The 15,046-nt window shown below is 38.4% G+C and overlaps 1 protein-coding gene across 16 annotated transcripts in view; it reads right to left on the minus strand.

The window, feature by feature from the left end:
* Positions 1 to 5,745: 5,745 nt before the first annotated feature.
* PCDH10 (protocadherin 10) overlaps positions 5,746 to 15,046 on the minus strand; it is a 66,877-nt gene continuing 57,576 nt past the window's right edge. For all 16 annotated transcript variants that reach the window (XR_009555805.1, XR_009555808.1, XR_009555807.1 and 13 more), the window contains one exon: positions 5,746 to 7,271. Coding sequence is in view for 2 of the 16 variants with exons in the window: in XM_060246784.1 (XP_060102767.1) it covers positions 7,252 to 7,271 (20 nt within the window). In the remaining 14 variants the exon portion in view is untranslated. The remainder of the gene's footprint in view (positions 7,272 to 15,046) is intronic.

Raw genomic sequence — 15,046 nt, forward strand, 5'->3', positions numbered from 1 at the left:
AGAGCATTTTTAAGTACTATAATAATAAAGGTGCTTGCACTGGTACACCAGAAACTTTTGTGTACATGCTTGGGATTCTTGGGATCCTGACTTTGGGATGCAAGGAACAAATGTATATGTAGTCTCCCTGATGCATGCCGCTTGAGCACTAAGGAAGAGTGCAGGACTTGTACCTAGAAGATCATGTCCATGGACATGAACTATGCAGTTCACTGTTTCTCACATCCTAGATGCTGTCTATACACTGGAATGAGCTATGCAAGTAAGAGTCAGAGGTTGTTTTGTAGAAAAATAGGTGGTGGAGCTTATTGGCATAACTCATTAGCACATGCTGCCTCCCCCCACCAGCCAAAAGCAAGCTGATGCAAGAAAGGAGAGCCCCGGGTTAGCGAGGCCTTCTTGGGCTGGCTAGGGCTCTCCTTGGCTGCCCCCCCCATCAAAAGGCCAGCAAGCCACCTGCTGCCAAAAATCACATAAGAAGAGCAGAAAGGGTGATGTGAGCTTCTCCAGGGGTTAATGGGATGCTGGGTGTGTGGCAAAGCTCCTAGTGGCTGGCTGGCTGGCTGCCTGTTCTCCTAATCCAGGGATTGTTATGCAGCTGCACCTACTATTCAGTTGACAAGGTAGGTGGGGAGGAAGAGGAGTACCATCAGAAAGGTTCAGGAGCTGGGCTCCTGTGAGCTCCTGGTGAATTCAAGGCCTGATAAGTGTAATCCAATAGGAGGACAAACTCACCAGTTAGGGAAACAATTACTTTAATCATGATGCTGAATAGTGGATGCACAGCTACAGCGGGCCATTTACAGCTTCCATTTTCCATGTGACCTTTCACTGGGTTTCACATATCATAGAATACAGGGAGAATCAGTGGCTTCCCTTCCTGTTCCTTGTGCTTCCCTATATCATGAGAAAGGATCAGAAGTTCTAATTATTCAGGGGTGGCCAACGGTAGCTCTCCAGATGTTTTTTGCCTACAATTCCCACCAGCCCCAGCCAGCATGGCCAATGGCTGGGGCTGATGGGAGTTGTAGGCAAAAAACATCTGGAGAGCTACCATTGGCCACCCCTGTTATATATGATAAAGAGAAATATAGGTACTTACATTTCTGTTCCCATTCCTGTTATAAGATTCAAAGCAACTCTGAATCACAGCATAGCCCTCAGCATCCATCTGAATCTTTCACAAGTGAGCACATTTGTTCACACCATTCACCATAAAATGTTGACAAGTTTTATCCCTGAGACCACTTCATGTCAGCTATTTAGTATCTGAAATTTCTTTCAATTTTTAAAATTCAGTTTCAGTTCATAAGGGATAAAATCCTGACTCCACTGAATCACAAAAATTTTGCCAGATAACATTCCTCATTCAACTATATTTTTTGAAGATATTAGTTTTGTCTTATTATTGGAATACAAAAAACAAACACACACCTAAATGAAGAATTTCAGGGTTGATGACACTGTGCTACATTAACTAGCAATGGTTGCTAACAGTTGAAATATAAGCAGGGCAGATTTATTTGTGGTTATTTAAAATACTTTTTGTCACTTTCTCCCTTAGCCTTGTTAACATTAAATATGTAATATCTCTTTAGGCTGCTTTGTGGCCATGGTGATTTTTTTTCTAAAAGAACTGTACTCACAAAACTGACTTTCCCTGACTTTTCAGTCAATGCACAGTATTGCCAACTTTATTAACAAATTCAAATTCCAAAACAATTTCAGTTCAAGAAAGCCGTCAAAAATTGTTCTTGAGTGTGACACAGAAATATATCTACAAAGACACACATTTTCAGTAATGAATTTGGACTGTGTGTGGGGGACACATTATTTATGTACATGTATCCATTTTATATAAAAACTTATTAGAAGATTAGTAAGAACATTAAGATAGAAGAGCTCTTTAAGAAGCTTTCTAGCCTTGGTTGAAAATTCCATAGTGGTAATATAATGATGAAGTCTTATTGGATTCTTTGTGTTGTATATATGAAACACTTTTCTTCTTCATCCTATCAGTAGCTGCCAGTGTTGTTTGGTCAGACTACAGTGACCAAATATGTTTTTAGAAAGTTTATTATGAGTTTTAGGATTGTGAGCACAAGCCATCAGGTACTCTACTAGGGAAAGCCACAGTGAAATTAATGGGAATTGTACTGGAGTAGCTGTATTGGAATGCATAAGACTTGCACAGACCCAATCAGTATTTTATGTGCAGATCTCATTTTCTTCAATGAGGATAGCTTGGTGTGCCTCTCCCTTTGCTTTTGAGGAAGTTTTGCAGCTGAAGAAGTCTATGTGTCCCGCGCTTTCAAAAGGACTGCTGAATCACTGCTTTGACATTATGGAAACAAATAAGATTAATAAACCCAAGTGAGACAATGGCAAAGGATATCCAAAACACTCTATGGAGCCATGAAAGTATGACAGTTCTTGAGGAGTTCCCATCCCTAAGTAATAAAAGGAATGCAGTTATTCCTGTTAATAAATAGGTGGCCCCTGGTCACCATGAGTTGGATCCAGCCAGCATTTCTGCTTGTTACAAAGGAAGGATGGGTCCTCTTTGACCACCCAAAGTAGGCTATACTGAGAATCATGTAGCCTATATGTATAAAAGTCAAGCAGGCTGAAAATGTAGTATGAAGGGAAAAGATTTGGTGAAAAAGCTGACTGGTACAATCCAGTATCTGCCTGAAATTTTAAATACACACAATAAAGGGATGAATTTTTGTTCTAATTCTCTCACCTCCCATTTCATTAAAAAGCTGAGTTGCATGTTCATACTACATTTCCACCTTACACTGCAGGGTGAGTCCATATATTTATTTTGGACAGAAACCTGTAATTAAAATCCAAATTATATTTTAACAACTAAAACATCAGGCTTTATTTACAGTTCCCAATGTGTTATACCCTAAAATAATTATAACTGACCTGTGTTGACCAGGATCATGAAATTACTTTAGACCTGCAGCTTAAGCTGTTGCTGCTGAAAACACAGCAGCTCCTCAATCTGGTTCATGATTCTGCTTGCTGAGGAAAGCCAGTCAGAGCACAGAGATATATTGTTGGAGGGAGTGTACCCAACTCAGTACAGTCTTGTGGATTCTGGCTATATTTACATGCCAATAAAGGTATTGACTGACTGACAATATTTACATGTCATTTCACATATTTATCCCTCAGAAGCTTATTTTTTTTTAAATATCTTAGCCTTCTAAATATGGTTCAGGAAAGCAAAAAAATTAAATGCTTTATTTTTTTTTTGCTTTGGAGGTGGGAAAAAAATCAAACAACTTAACAGTTGAAAAATCCAGTCTACTGGCTTTAAAAACATCCCTATTTTTTATTATGTTACAAGATTTTGACACATATATTTGTTGTAAGAAAGATGCAAAAGCAACATATTCACCAATGGTATTTGTTTTGAATGTGATGGAAATTGTTTTTTAAAAATATGCCGTAAATGCTGCCTTTACCAGCCTGCAGGGCTACATATTCTTTCTCCATTTTAGGAATATTTCTTTATAAACTTAGTAATTATTCCTATACTCTGCACTTTTTTTGAAAGAGATCTGAATGGCGTACATAAAGTAGATAGTTTCTCACATTGATCATTATTCAAATACAATCCTGGTTTAGATTCAGCAACAGAACTATGTCACACACCTTAGATTATTCTTTCTACTAGCATTAAAAAATGTATGATGAGCAGCTCTCTAGAAGTAGATTATGCAGGCTGGGATCAGGAGAACTCCAGGCTTGTACCTGGAGGCTCACAGTTATTTCATTGGCAAAAATATCACAACTCATCCTGCTTTCAATGCTATGCAGACACCCCCACGATTCATGGGAGAATGGCAGCGCAAGGATTTGGGAGTCTTGAAACAACCCTCACCACAGATTTCCAGTTCCATTTCATATCTACAGCAACAGTAGTACAGGCCTGTTAAGTCTATGAAGTTAAAATGTAAACATTGAAATCTAGTAGAAGCTTGTACTCACATTTTTCTGTAGAATTGCTAGCAAATACAAGGCAGGATGATTCCTGATGTATCCAACATTGTGAAGGAAGGCCTGATTCAAGGTTTTTTTGGGGTTTTTTTAAATAAAAAATTATTTAGTTATGATGTCAAGGAGCTGGTTTTCTCACATTGGTTTTGAGTAGTGAACTAATTGAGTTGAGCCGCCTTTTATTTACCATGTCAGGAAACAAATCTAATTTCAATGGGTTTTGATTGGATGGTAAATGTCATAAATTACCAAATGAGGACACATTCAAATGAAATATTCAGCAAGTGATATGGCATCATTAAGTCACATAGTAGTAACTTTACCACAAGTATATCTCATCCTATTAAGCAGGAGAATGAGAAAATATGGGTCTCCCTCAAGTCATGTAATTGTACACTATTTTCTTGGATAGGCCATTCACTATTCAAAGCCCAACTCAATCATTTCCCCTGCTTTGAATTAACTGTTATATTGTTCATATTAAGTGATGTGTGGATAAGGGAAGACTAAAGCATGAAATGAATGGATGTATACATATGCCTATTACATATAGTTATTATATGCAGAGAGATGGAAAAAATGCATTAGCAAAAACAGATAACATTGTAGCAATGTAACTATATTTCTTCCAAAAAGTTGCATGCAAAATGTGAGCAACATCTCAGTAAATCAAAACACTTTAATAGTCTATAAAAAAGAAAAGGTAATTTTTTTTTCTCCACAGGACTAGAAACAACCCTAATTTATAGCATGTACCCCAATTTAGAGAGGATATAAAAATAAAGCAAAAACAGTTCCAAGATGGGCATTCCAATTTTTGCCTTAAAAGCAGCAACAGGTTGACAGATTTCTTCAAATGAAATATTCTTCACATACTTCATTACTAAAATAGCCCATTTTTCAAAAAAAATGAACAAGGCATAGAGGTGACCAAAACTCTCATTACCTAAAGCTAAAGAAGATTTCACGGTGGTATTTTCTTAAATTTATGGACATTTTCTGTGCTTTTTCTGTGATTCATATATAATATACATTGTTAAAAGGATCCCAATAAATCCTTGTAGATATATGACGAGTTTAGAAATATGCATTAAAAGTATTTAGAAGGAATATTGTTAAGACTTTGGAAACTATGTAGCTACATAGTACAACATTTGAAACTTATCTATACACAGTTCCCATTCATATTAATGGGAATATAATGGAGAATGACTGATGGGATAAACTCCAGAGGGACTGTTGGTCTCATCTAGCAAAAAAAATTGCAGCCAAGGATCATTTGATACACATGAACCTACAAGTGCAAATGGAAGCATATACAGAGCTCTCCCATTCACTGAAGTAAATGGGGAAGCCTGCATGCACAAAAGCTCCATGTGTGCATCACTGTACATATGGGGCTCTGGATCAATGTAACAGTCTTTTTATTTCTTTTTTAAAAAGAGCCACTTTTTCCACCCTAACACTGAGTCTTTTTTTTCTTTTACCCTGTGAACAGTATGAGCCAGGATGCAAATTGATTGTCCTTGGATGTGATCCAAAACCTTTCTGAAAGATTATGTTTTTCCCTTGTTCAAAGGGCTGTTGTATCTAAGCACCTTCATCTGAAACAGTTGCTGTTATCACAAGCAGAATTTTATGGTTTCTTTTGAACACTTGACAAGTAGTCATCAGAAAAAAGACGCCAGAGCAAGAACAAACCCCCCCACACACACCTTATCACTTTTCCCCCAATGGTACTTATAGTCAGAGAACATGAAAGTAAAGTTCAACTTTACTTTGCCAGATTTTGAGTTTTAGAATAATTTATTATTTTCTAATAAAAATACCCTTTCTGAGATTTGTCAAGTCACGAAATTACTACAAAAATAACACAGGAGAGACCAAACTGATTACCAGTGAAGTTGGTACAGTCTAGTCCTAACTTCAAATTGCTTTTTTTTTTTTTTTTGTAAGAGACAAATTCAAATTAATGGCTTGGTGACATGTATGTCTTTGAGAATGGTCTATTTCAAAAACTACTGCAAGCCAGCATGAAGAAATATATTTGCACAAAATGTAAAAGGACGATGAATGTTAGCTATCAGTTATGGGTGAGGAGGGAAAATGTTGCCTTAAAATAGTTATCTCTGCTTACATTATATCTTACATTGCAAAATGTACAGACACCCAGTGTACTTTTCAACAACATATACATGTGAGTTTATAGCGCCTTTATAAAAAGTTTTTTGATTCCAAATTAAAAGCCATAGAAATAGAATTAAAATAATGGAGGTTGATATATATACTTTTGATAGTACATAGTCAGTGCTCATTTTCATAATTATTGACAGCTGTATCTTTGGCATTGAAAATTCAGTACAACTTTCAGGAAAAAAAAAAAACTGTTGCTGCTTACAGCTTTTTTTTTTTTTTTAACAAGGACAAACAGGATTGACCAAAGTACAAAAGTGGGGAAGTATTATTAAAGATTTATTTTATTGTTTAGGCAAGGATAATTTAAGGACCCTGAATTACCTTCTCACTTTAGTGTATGGTGAGGACTGTATGAATTCATTTAAAAATCAACTAAATGGTACCACGTTTCCCGGAAAATTATATGTAATATAATATATATATTTTATATTTATTTAGAAGCTTTGAAATAGTACAGTAAACACTTTGCAACACGGTGTATAAACTACATAATGTCTTTGATATTTTGTGGGTCTTTAGATTAACAACATTTTCATGACCCACAGGTGAAAAGAACATGGTTCACAATTTCTTTTGTAAAGTTGGAATAGTTTGGGGGACACTTGATCACACAAAAATAATATAAAACAGTCAAGTTTAAAACAGTGATATTGCATTTATAATGCATGTTTCCTTTTTTTAAAATCTGTACGATTGGCTTCTTGTGGCGAATATAAACATCTAAAGGGCTCAGTGACATTTTAGAGAGAGAAAGAGAGAGAAAGAGAGAGCTATATAGTGCTGTAAACAGGCACACACTGATCAGAGAGGCAAAAATCAGTTGCCTCTTGAAGTTTCTACAGTTCCATACATTTCAACTCATTTCTCAGGCCTGCTGAGAGCAGTTAGGTCCTATTGTTGGCCATGATGTTTCCAACAGCACAGTAATTCTTCAGTTAACACAGAATTGGATGGCCAAGATAATGAAGTTGAAAAGTTGATGCTTTTGTTGGTCGACTTTTGTGCAAATCATGCTGCTTCAGGTAAGTCCCGTAGAATTGACTAGCATATCCTTTTCCGTGCTGTTGGGGAAAAGAAAGAAACTTCAGGTATTATCTGAGACAATAGTAAAAAAACATTAAATATGGAATCTGATTCCATATAGCCTCAAAATTATTGCTATATATTAAGTGATTAAATAATTTTTACTCTAACAATTGTTAGCCTCAATACAGTTTTTTGTTATAAAAATTGTATTTTTTGTTATAAAATTGTAGTTTTCTGGAAAATTAATATATATATTTTAGAAAAAATATGGAATTTGATATACTGTCGGTACTCTATGTTAAATCAAAGAAACAGTAAAAATTGTGCTACAGTTCTTCATTTTTATATACCAATGGTAATGAAAGATTCTGCACAATTCATTCAAAGGAAGCCATTTAAAAATCTGATTTATTTCAGCTGGAGAGAATTAAGCACATGCTTAATACTCCCCAGTGAAATCAATTGGAGATGTATGTCCCTCTGATTTTAGTAGCAGTTATCCCTAAATAAATGTAAGGATTGCAGCTTGTAGTGACTGGAGTCTGTCCAATTGTTCCTACAGTTACCAGAGTCAAGTATTGCAATGACTTTAAAAACAACCACCACCTCCTCCATATATATTTTCTTTGTCCACTCTAGTGATCTAGAGTAGAACTGAACTACTATCTTTCAGCCTGGCTAAGCTTAGAAATCAAGGGTGATCGACATAGTAATATTTCCCTGCAACAACTCAGTTCTTCAAGTGATTCTCTTCACCCTGTCCAGCTATTCATTGCTGGAATTGACTATTCCATTGTTGATGATGAAATTTCCTATGTAATGTGAATATAGTCTATTCAGCAACCCTTACCATAGAATCAGCTTGTCTATAAGAATGGGCTAATAGAGAGACTTTGATTATAGGAAATACTTAAAGCCCCTACCCCATGTCATTTTCCCAACTAGATTATAAACCCAGTCCTCCACTGGCTGCTTTTATTTAAAAAGAAACATGATCCCAATAAGATGACTGAATACCTGCCATCTTATTTCATTTGACCAATATCCTAACATAAAACTAACAAAACACTCTATACCTTCAATAATGCATTAATTCCATTTAATACCTATTTTTTTATCTTATGCCATTACTCTCAAAATATGATAGAAAATTCCTTTTCATCTACCACAGAATCATCATCTACCAGAGAGGGAAATCATAATTCTTGTTCCATTTCGCTAATGAACATCATGTGAGAAACTGTTGGGAGCTGGGAATTCCTCTCACAGTAGAACAATGGCAAGCCTGTCTCCCAACCAGACCTAAAACTGCAATGTGTGCCTTCCAACCATTCCCTGAGACCACTGGGTGGCAATAAATGTAAATATTTTATACAAATAAACTGTTACCATTAGAATCTAATCTGAGCAGTATTTAAAAACAAACAAACAAACTAGGACAGAATTACATGACACAACAAAAAGTATATCAGAAGTTAGGATGATATTTAGTATAAGGGTTTTTTTTTTAAATAAAGTTAAAAGGGATATAATTCTTCCTTGCATACATCTTTCAAGAGAATTATTGTAAGATCATCTACCACTCCTGGCACTTAGCATATACTAATTCAGGGCAGAGTCACATTTTCACTTTCTATACTGTATACACATTATACTTTCACTTTCATAAGGACTAATGATTATTACTGTTTATTATTTTTATGATTTTAACATGTTTTACTTTGAGAAGTACACAAATTGTCTAAACAAACAATTTGATAGCTTGCAGCTGAATGTGAGATGCACCCTGCAGTCTTTTTAAAGTGAAGAGGCATTATACAAAAAAGGTGTACTGAGGCTGTGATCTGGGAAGCTTATTTAGTATGACCAAGTTCATAAGAAAAAAGCATTTGATCACCTTAGATAAATTATGAGGCTATGGAAGTTTTAAAAAAAAATCCTTAATTTTATTGCATTTTGAGCTAATGAATTATGATTAAAATTTGCTTCTAAGGAGATTGACATCATTATTGTATGTAAGCTGATGTTTTATTTGGGGTCCGGAACAGTGCTACTATTTTTACACTGATTTTTACACATATGCAGATTAGTTGTAAAATCTCAAGTTCCTAAATTGTAGAAAACTACATTGGCTATGATCCAAAGAACTGTAAAAATAGTTATATGAGTCCCAAAGTGATTTACAGTGCTCTCCTAGCAGACTTATACTCTTGAAAGTCCACTGAAGTCAACTACAATGCTCATCTGGATGACCTTTGGTCACTTTTCCTTAGCATAGCCTTCTTCACAGAAGGATAAAAATGGAGGAGGGGAGAAAGCTACAGATAACATCCTCAGTTGATCAGAAGAAGAGCAGGATAAAAAACTATAGAAAGACAAACACCCCACCCCACACAAGTCTGTTGTCCTCATAGTAAACTGCTTTTGAAATTGAGAAAGGTTGGTTCAGCTCTTCTAAGGGGGGAAAAAAACCCTCAAGAATTCCATGATGTTAGTATGGGCATCTTGCAGGAATCTAAGCAGCTCTTCTTCTTTCAGCATTATTCATCAAACTGCTAGAACAGAAAAAACAGTCCCTTTTTCAAAAAAAGTGCTGATACTCACATATAAGGTTGTGTTGCTTTCCAACCATTCCCCCTTCAGGACTTGGGAGCCCCCAATCCCAAGATGCAAGTATTCAGTAGTATTGGTGAGTACTGAGCACCCCGCCCCCCCAAGTCCTGAGAAAAATAATATATATGTTTTCCAAAAAGAAACATCTTTTCACTTTTTGTTTCAATATTATCTAAATTTAAATATAGTTTAGCTTTTGTTATGGTTTTACTTAATCATAATGCATTAAAAACTTCTTGAAGTACTTTTTTTTGCATTTTTTCTCTTAAAAGTTTTGATATCAAAGTAGCAAAAACCATATGGATAAACAGTGTTGAAGAGATTTTGTGAGAGGGAATTGCTGAGATCAAAGTAAAATTAGGTTTTCTCTCTGCTGAGTTTAGTCATGTAAATCACAGCAAAGATATAAAAAAACCCTTAAGATAATTTCCCACAAGAAATAACAGAATATGATTTTAAATATCTAAAAAGTGGTATTTTAAAAGTAACTTAATTTACTAAAATAAATAAATAATACAAACATGGTATTTTCTGTTTGGAAAACCACCTCTAAAGTATTGATAAAATCAAGCAAATCTGTTTCAGCAGTATCATCACAGAGTTCTACAAACCTCTGGAGGGACACCTTCAATTAAAAATCTATTAGAATATACATTAGATTTCTGATTTGATTGAATCAGTTTTCCAAGGAGAGCAATTCCTGAATTTGCTTTAGCCTATTTTAACCTGTTTAACGTATATAGAAGTTAATTTATAGAAAATAGTAATTCCCAACAAGTAATTCCACAGTTGTCAAATCTGGGTTGGGAAATTCATAAAGACTTGGGGGTGGAACTTGGGAAGGGTGGCTATGGTGAGGGAGGGACCTTTGCTTGTTATAATACTCTTGACTCCATCCTCCACAGCAGCCATTAGCTCAAGGAGAACTGATATTGGTGACTTGGTGATCAGCGGCAGTTCTGGCAGATCTCCACTAGGTATGGGCATGAACCTCATCAGGAACCTAAATCCATCATGAAAATTGCTTGGTTTGTGGTTGGTGAGCCAAGGGTCATGTGATTGCACCTGCAACAAACTTCCCATGAACTATGGTTTTTACAGAGGTTCATGCAGTTCGTGCCAGTGGCTCATGCAGCAGACATGCTGGCACCAATCAATTAATCATCAAAGTAACAGGGGGTGGACTTCTGCAGCCCTAATGGTCCTCCAAACACTATGGGACCTGGCAGCATGGAGGAAAGCATGAAAGAGCCTGGGTTGGGGGTGGAAGGAGATGAAGGAGAGGCTGAGGGGGGGGGTGCACTCTGGCAGTTTTAACATGCAGGAGAGGAGGTGGAGATCCGAAGCTTGGGGGGGGGGGGAGAAAGGGGAAAGTGATCTCCTTTTTGATCTCCTTGGTGGAAACTTTAGGAAACTGGCCTGTGGGACACTCAGAGGGAGGCTGACAGATGAAGCTTGGCCAAAAAGGGGGCTCCCAAGAGGCCCAGAAGTCAAGGGTTGCAGGGTCAAAAAGAAAAGAGGGCAATCTCCTTTTGATAGAAGTGGCAGGAATTCCAGGAAACCAGCCCATGGGACAATTAGAGGGAGGCCAGACCAAAAGGAGGACCCCAGAAGGCCTGGAAGCTGAGGATTGGGGGTTCAGAAGAAAAGGGGAGGTGATCTCCCTTGGATGCATTCAACAGGAATTCTGGGAAACTGGCCCACGGGACAGTCACATACAGGCTAGCAGATGAGGCCAGGTCAAAAAGGGAGACCCCAGGAAGGCTGGGAATTGAGGATTGCAGAGTCAGAAGGGAAAAAATGGGGTAATCTTCCTTTGGTTGGAGAATTGGGCAAGTTTGGCAGCTCTGGCCTGCAGGTGGAGCATTCTACTGCATCACAAATGTCATAAAACAAACTGGTTTGAGATCCCACAACCACAAACCGTGATAAGCCTCCATTTTCCCAGTTCATGTCCATCTCTAACCTGCAGACTCCACCTGGTGGTTGGCAAATGAAATTGCCAGAGAAACCTGTTTCCCTGGTGAAAATTGCTGTTTTGGAGGGTGGATTCTATGGATATACCCTGTTGAGGTCCCTCCCCTCCCCAGACTCCATCCCATATCTCCAGAAGTTTCACAACCAGAGATGGTAACTATACTGGCAACCTTAACAGTCTCGTGAAATGCTGCCACAAACATTTATGAAAGTGATAGTGTACAACAGTGTAATATCACTGGTATTGGAAAAATACATGGATATGAATCAACTAAGATATTTAGCAAGGAAGTATTGATGAAACATCTGCTATGCAGAATTCCTTGCTCATACTAACAGAGGCAATGGAAGCCTTTAGAAAGATCAACTGAAGGAGGGACAGACTGCAAGTTGGGATTGGAAGCACAGAGTTTGTTTGTACCCCACCTTTCATTCCAATGGGAACTCAAAGCAGCTTGCATTGTTCTCCCCTTCATCATTTTACCTCCTCAACAGCTCTGTGAAATAGGTTAGACTGAGAAAGTGTGACTGACCCAGGGTTAGGCTTCCCAATCCCCAGGTCCCAGCGGGGGATCCCCCGGTTTTACAGGCTTCCTCCCTCCCCCAGCCAGCTGGCCGGCGGGGGAAGCCCCACGCCCACAGCCATTATGCACCTCCATGAACGATTCCCATAGGGAATGATGGGGAATTGATCTGCGGGTTATTGGGGGCTCTGGGGGGGCTGTTTTTTGAGGTAGAGGTGCCAAATTTTCAATATAGCATCTAGTGCCTCTCCCCAAAATACCTCCCAAGTTTCAAAAGCCCCAAAAAGCCCCAAAAGAGCCCCAAAAGAAGGTGCCCCTATCCTTCATTATTTTCTATGGAAGGAAGGCATTTTAAAAGGTGTGCTGTCCCTTTAAATATGATGGCCAGAACTCCCTTGGAGTTCAATTATGCTTGTCACACCCTTGCTCCTGGCTCCACCCCCAAAGTCTCCTGGCTCCACCCCCAAAGTCCCCAGATATTTCTTGAATTGGACTTGGCAACCCTACCCAGGGTCATCCAGTGAGCTTCCAAGGCACAATCGGGATCCAAACCTGGTTCTCCCAGACATTATTCCAGCTCTTTTAACCACATCACCACATTTTTTAAACTGAACCCAGGGAAGCTTTCTTTCTCAAAGGTAACATTTAGGCTGCAATTCTAAGGTTGCAATTCTAAATAATGCACTTTCAATCCACTTTCCAACTGAATTTACTGTATGAACTGGCAAAATCCAGTTGGAAAGTAGATTGAAAGTGATTTATTTAGTCTGTGTGATTGCAGCCTCTGTGTGCTTTCCTGAGTGTAAGCTCCACTGAAAAAAATAGAACTTACTTCTGAATAGAACTGTTTAGAACTGCAGTCTTATAGCCCAATCTTAAACAGAATTTCACCATTCTAGAATCATTGAGGTCAATATGTTTAGAAGGGTGTAATTCTGTTAGTGTATTTATCATGTCCTCATGTTTATGGAAAGTAAAATAAATGGTCAAATGTCAAATGTATAAAAGTTGAACAGCAGTAAGTCCTCACTAAGAAAACACATACCTTTTTCATGCACTCATATATAACAATATGCAAGGCCTTATAATAGTGCATAATACTTTCCTGTGTATGAATTGGTTAACAGATCGCACCCAAAGGGTGCTTAACTGATTGGGCATTTTCGCACTCACCTTCAAGTGGTGCGACCACCCTCCTCACGCCGGCGGATCTGCAGGGATTTCGCACCAGAAGCGCCGGCGCACCCAAAAGAGCCGGCGACTTCCGTCGCGAAACCAGCTCAAACGTTTTCCTGCTTCTTGGCGGTTTCCGTTTGAGCTGGTTTCGCGACGGAAGTCGCCGGCTCTTTTGGGTGCGCCGGCGCTTCTGGTGCGAAATCCCTGCAGATCCGCCGGCGTGAGGAGGGTGGTCGCACCACTTGAAGGTGAGTGCGAAAACGCCCATTGTATAACTGGTTGACAGATCGCACCTAAAGGGTGCTTGTGAATGGTTCCACATCCTCTTGGAGAGGAGTGACAAGTGGAGTGCCTCAAGGATCTGTCCTGGGACCTGTTTTGTTCAACATCTTTATAAATGATTTGGATGAAGGAATAGTGAGAATGCTTAATAAATTTGCCAATGATACTAAATTGGGAGGGGATACAGGATGACCTTGACAGGCTGGAAAACTGGGATAAAACCAATAAAATGAATTTTAATAGGGATAAATATAAAGTTCTGCAATTTGATAGGAAAGATCCCATGCATAGTTATAGGATGGGAGAGACTTGTCTTAGCAGTAGTATGTGCAAAAAGGATCTAGGGGTCTTAGCGGATCATATGCTGAACATGAGTCAACAGCGTGATGCAGTGGCTAAAAAGGCAAATGCAATTTTGGGCTGTATCAACAGAAGTATAGTGTCCAGATCATGTGATGTGATGGCATCGCTTTACTCTGCTCTGGTAAGACCTCACCTGGAATATACTGTGTTCAGTTTTGGACACCACATTTGAAGAAGGATATAGACAAGCTGGAACGGGTCCAGAGGAGGGTGACGAAGATGGTGAGGGGTCTGGAGACCAAGTCCTATGAGGAAAGGGTGAAGGAGCTGGGGATGTTTAGCCTGGAGAAGAGGCGGCTGAGAGATGATATGATCACCATCTTCAAGTACTTGAAGGGCTGTCATATAGAGGATGGTGTGGAATTGTTTTCTGTGGCCCCGAAAGGTAAGACCAGAACCAGTGGGTTGAAATTAAATCAAAAGAGTTTCTGGCTCAACCTTAGGAAGAACTTTCTGACTGTTAGAGCGATTCCTCAATGGAACAGGTAGTGGGCTCTCCTTCCTTGGAGGTATTTAAACAGAGGCTAGATGGCCATCTGACAGTGATGAAGATCCTGTGAATTTGGGGTAGGTATTTGTGGGTTTCCTGCATTGTGCATGGGGTTGGACTAGATAACCCTGGAGGTCCCTTCCAATTCTATGATTCTATGAATTCTGAATAGTGGATGAGTATCTTTAATATAACATGTAATGCTGGATTCTAATACATCCTTGTTGAGTTCATTCTCATTAAGTTACTGCATGTATACTCAGACAATGATACTATACACAGACTGAGCCCGCTTGTGGGATAGGGTGGAGTATAAATAAAAATAAATAAATAGAGAACTATTTTGTCAGCAGGAGCAACAAACTAGTAAAACAGTTTGATTCCA

This window comes from Heteronotia binoei, chromosome 9 (genome assembly GCF_032191835.1).
Source record: "Heteronotia binoei isolate CCM8104 ecotype False Entrance Well chromosome 9, APGP_CSIRO_Hbin_v1, whole genome shotgun sequence".
NCBI lineage: Eukaryota > Metazoa > Chordata > Lepidosauria > Squamata > Gekkonidae > Heteronotia > Heteronotia binoei.